This window comes from Phaseolus vulgaris, chromosome 11 (assembly GCF_000499845.2).
Source record: "Phaseolus vulgaris cultivar G19833 chromosome 11, P. vulgaris v2.0, whole genome shotgun sequence".
NCBI classification, from domain to species: Eukaryota; Viridiplantae; Streptophyta; class Magnoliopsida; order Fabales; family Fabaceae; genus Phaseolus; species Phaseolus vulgaris.
Genome location: NC_023749.2, coordinates 42,822,989 through 42,827,228, shown reverse-complemented (window position 1 = coordinate 42,827,228; position 4,240 = coordinate 42,822,989). Strand labels below are relative to the sequence as shown.

General features: G+C 36.8%; 1 protein-coding gene across 1 annotated transcript; it reads right to left on the bottom strand.

Moving 5' to 3' along the window:
* Positions 1-1,285: 1,285 nt before the first annotated feature.
* LOC137817839 (UDP-glycosyltransferase 89B2-like) lies at positions 1,286-3,136 on the bottom strand. The gene has a single exon (XM_068621067.1). The coding sequence runs from the start codon at positions 2,829-2,831 to the stop codon at positions 1,431-1,433; it is 1,401 nt and encodes a 466-aa protein (XP_068477168.1). The 5' UTR covers positions 2,832-3,136; the 3' UTR covers positions 1,286-1,430.
* Positions 3,137-4,240: the final 1,104 nt, after the last annotated feature.

The window sequence follows — 4,240 nt, the reverse complement described above, 5'->3', positions numbered from 1 at the left end:
GACACTGCCCTACACTCATGGCTTCTAAAAACCTTATTTGACCCACTTTCTCCCTACCTCATGCCCCACCCCAACCAATCGGAACAGTCACGTGACATTTGTTGAAAAAGTTTTCTTAACATACTGCCACTGTCTTAGTTGACTTAATTTTGTGGTTACTTTTCCACCTAGGAAGAAGGTGGTTGCTATCTAAAATACTTCATCGCAATACAAGTGGCTCAATCCAACGAAAACATTGAGAACTTATGCCTTGGATATCCTACAAAAAAAACAAGCTTAATGGATTGTAAGCTTATTAACAACCCCATCGGTCCAAATCAAAAGTTAGCAAAGCAATCTTAGACAAAATGAAATCCTAAAATGTCTTGGGAAACAATTGGAAAACTCATTTGTCTTAACAATTACCAACAATTACCAAACTCGTTTGTTCAACGATTAGAGCATACAATTTATATGCTCTACCTTCATCACTGTGAAAAACATATATCAATTTTATATCAGTGTGTCTAGTAATATCAACAATACCAACAGTTCATCATTCATGGAAGAAAAGCTTCAAACTTCCTTCAACAGGAAACTCAAAACTAAAACTGAATCATCAAACCATACTATTGTCACTCTAACAACTGTTGTAACATGACAATCCTAGTTAACGGTCTAGAACAACATCAAAATCACACAACATCATCAAAATCACACAACAACAATGTTTCACTTCATAATCCATTGAATAAAAAATGTATTACCTTTATCACCTAACCACCGTGAAAAGAGATGGAGAGCTCCACCTTGCAAACACCGACCCACGACGACGACAGTGAAACTTGAGGAAGACCAAGGCACTGAAGAACTAAAGAAGAACATGAAACCACGAAACAGAAACCAATAGAAGAAGAAAGTGAAAGAGAGAATGATACACTGAAGAACCACGAGATCAAAACAAGAAGAAATTGAAAATTAAATGAAAGATTAAACCTTTTCAAAAAATATTTATGAACCCACAACAATATTTAAATATTTTTTTTTTTGACACCTAATACACTGGAGCAACTAAATAAGCGGTCGTTCAATCAAACATTTTTTTAAACAAAGAGTTTGAAAACTCTTAAAACATCATAACGGACTCTAAAGCGTCATGTCATGTCATTCTACGATAACATACGACAACATGATAGGTTAAATGAAACTTAGACGTGACGTAAGACCTCAAAACCATTAATACTTAATAAGTAGGATTCCCATCGATTAGAACACCTATACATTGGATTGAGCCTTTTCAATCTCATAAAAAGAAAGTGCTACTTGTTATTAGCAAACAAACTTTGGAAGGAAACTAGCCATGTGATTGAACAATTAGAAAGGTAATTACTTTTTAAGACTAAAATGCTGCCGATAATCTGAATAAATATTTAAGTAAAAAAAACAATTTTTCAAGTGGTGGTTTTCTCAAAGGGAACTTCGTTCAGCAGCTTCACCATCTCATCCAACTCCCTCTCCGAGCTTCCACCATTCCCAACTGCCCGCAGCGCCGCGTCCCTCAACTCTTCAGCCCTCACCCGTTCCTTCGTTCTCCCCAAAGCCTTCTCAATTCTCTCCCCCAACTCCCTAGCCTCTGGAAGCTTCTCACCTTCAGCACCACGAATCCCCATACCCAACTCATCCACCAAGAGCCTCGCGTTTGTATATTGATCCGCACCCATCGGCCACGTCACCATCACCACCCCCGAAACCAACCCTTCCAAAACCGAGTTCCATCCACAGTGAGTTAAAAACACCCCCACCGCGCGGTGGCTCAGTATAACCAACTGCGGTGCCCACCCCTCTATCAAAAAACCCCTCCCCTTCACTCCCACCCGATCCATGAACCCACACGGCACCTTACCCTGCTCCTGCGCCACCGCTCGCGCGTCCGGAACCCCAACCGACAAAACAAAGTTGACCCCACTGAGTTCCAAAGCACGCGTCAACACCTCCATCTGCGAACTCGTGAGAATCGTACGGCTCCCGAAACACACGTAGACAACCGAGCATTCCCCGCACGAGTCCAGCCACTCAACGATGTCGTTTCGCGAAACGGCGCTGTTCCCACCATGCTCTTCCGGTATGGCCGAACCGCTTTGAATCGGTAAGACCGGGCCCACCACCCAGACTCTTTTGTGTCCGAGGTCTTTCTTCACGTGCTCTATGTGAACTTGTTCCAACTCGGTGAACGTGTTTAAAACGACACCCCAGGAGTCGATGTTGAAGAGCGTGTTCTCTCGGTAAAACTCCCATTCGGGTCCTCCTCTCTGGCTCCCGGTGAACAGGTGCGTGATCTGCCACCAAGGATAAACCGGGGAGTTGGGAAGGTAGGGGAACGAAACGGCGGAATTTGGGTCTTGGGGGTTGTCGTTTAAGGGGGCGTCGCGCCATAGGGATTGGGAGAGGGAAAACGCAGCGGCGCCGGAGGGGGAGAAAACGAGGCGCGGCACGTTGAGGTCACGTGCAAGGAGGAGGGTCCAACCGAGAAAGAAATCGGAGATCACGGCTGAAGGGGGAATGGGCTGCGCCTGGGCCCAGTCGACGATTAAGGGGTGGTGGTGGTGGCGCATGAAGGTGATCGTGTTGACGAGCCTATTTAAGTTGGGGTTTGAAAACTGAATTTGGGGAAGGAGCAGGGTTTGGAGAAGAGGAGAAAAGTTGGTCGGTACCAAGGGATGGTTTTTTGGGGTGACGAGAATTGTGACTTGAACGCCGCGAGAGACAAGGGCCTTGGAAAAGTCCAAGAGGGGGATCAGGTGTCCGGAAGTAGGGAAGGGGTATGCCAGCACGTGACTTCTTGCAGTAGACATGTTTGGACTTTGGCGTGTGTGAGTGTGAGTGTGAGTGATGACGATGATGAATGGTTGAAATAGAATGAAGGAAAGTGGAAAAAGGCATATGCCCGTTTATGAAGGATGCTTCATCTTGGGTGGAAGACATTGGAGTGTTTTCTCTCTTTTCTTTCTAGTTAGCCGTTGTTGACTTTTTGTCATAACTAATCAAGAGGCTATGTAAATTTATTATTATTGTATAGGACAAAGAGATATTATTGTTATAGAAAAAAATATTATTTGATTTTTAAAGTTTTATAGTAGAACGCCAACCACTCCATTACCATGTATTGCCGCCTTGCCTTTTCTTCTCTTTACAAAAATTAATAATAAATTTAATAAAAATTAAGAAGCCATTATAAAAATTGAATATAAACTATAAGAAAACAAAAACATAAGACATATCATTAGATTTTTTAGAATAAACAAAAAAGTCCACTAAACCCAGCCGACATTTCTTTAGGAGAATGAACTCTTGGAAGCTATACTGTGTTTGTAGCTTGTAACTAAATCATAATTTGCAGTTTATTTTTTGTTGTTTTTATATTTTATTAAATTTTTGTATTATCTTCAATTACTTTTATTTAAATATTTTTAATTTTATAGAATCAATTAACTGTTATATTATTTTTATTTATTACATTTTAAATTTAAATATTTAAAGAATATACACCCTAAAAAAGTAAATAGAAACATTAAAATTTTAATAAAAAATGATTTTTTTAAAAAAAATCTAAATATTATAATTATATAATTTGATATAAAAAACAAAAAATTTATTTATAATAAAATTTATATAATGATATACTTTTGTATCGTTTTCATTTACGAATTAGACTATCAATTAGATTTACCCAATATTTTTTAGCTAATAAATTAATTTATCAACTTAAAACTTATAATTAAAAATGTATCAATTAGTAACTAGTTTATCAACAAAAACTAACTTAATTATTACTTAATTTATCATATATCTTTTACTATAAATCTATGAAAAATCATACCCTCGACCCATTTCTAAATTGATTTTTCTCTTCTCTTCTCTACTAAAAATCGCGTCCTACAGACTTTTCTATTTTTCTAAGTAATAAATTTTATAACATTATTAAAAAGCTGATATATATATATATATATATATATATATATATATATATATATATTTTAAATTTAAAAGTGATATATGAAGTTTATAATTATTACAAACTATTTTTAATACAAATAGTTTAAAGTTATTAGAATGATATTAAATATAATTATGAATAATAATATTAATTTACAAATATTTATATGAATAAAAATAATTCAATTTAACAATTTAATATCAGCTTTTAATACTAAGTGTTATAATCATTTAAAATTAATATTAACTATTTTTTCTTAAATTTTAT

Excerpts from the sequence above, each read along its gene's own strand:
- LOC137817839 (XM_068621067.1), bottom strand. The coding sequence starts at position 2,831 with ATGTCTACTGCAAGAAGTCACGTGCTGGCATACCCCTTCCCTACTTCC.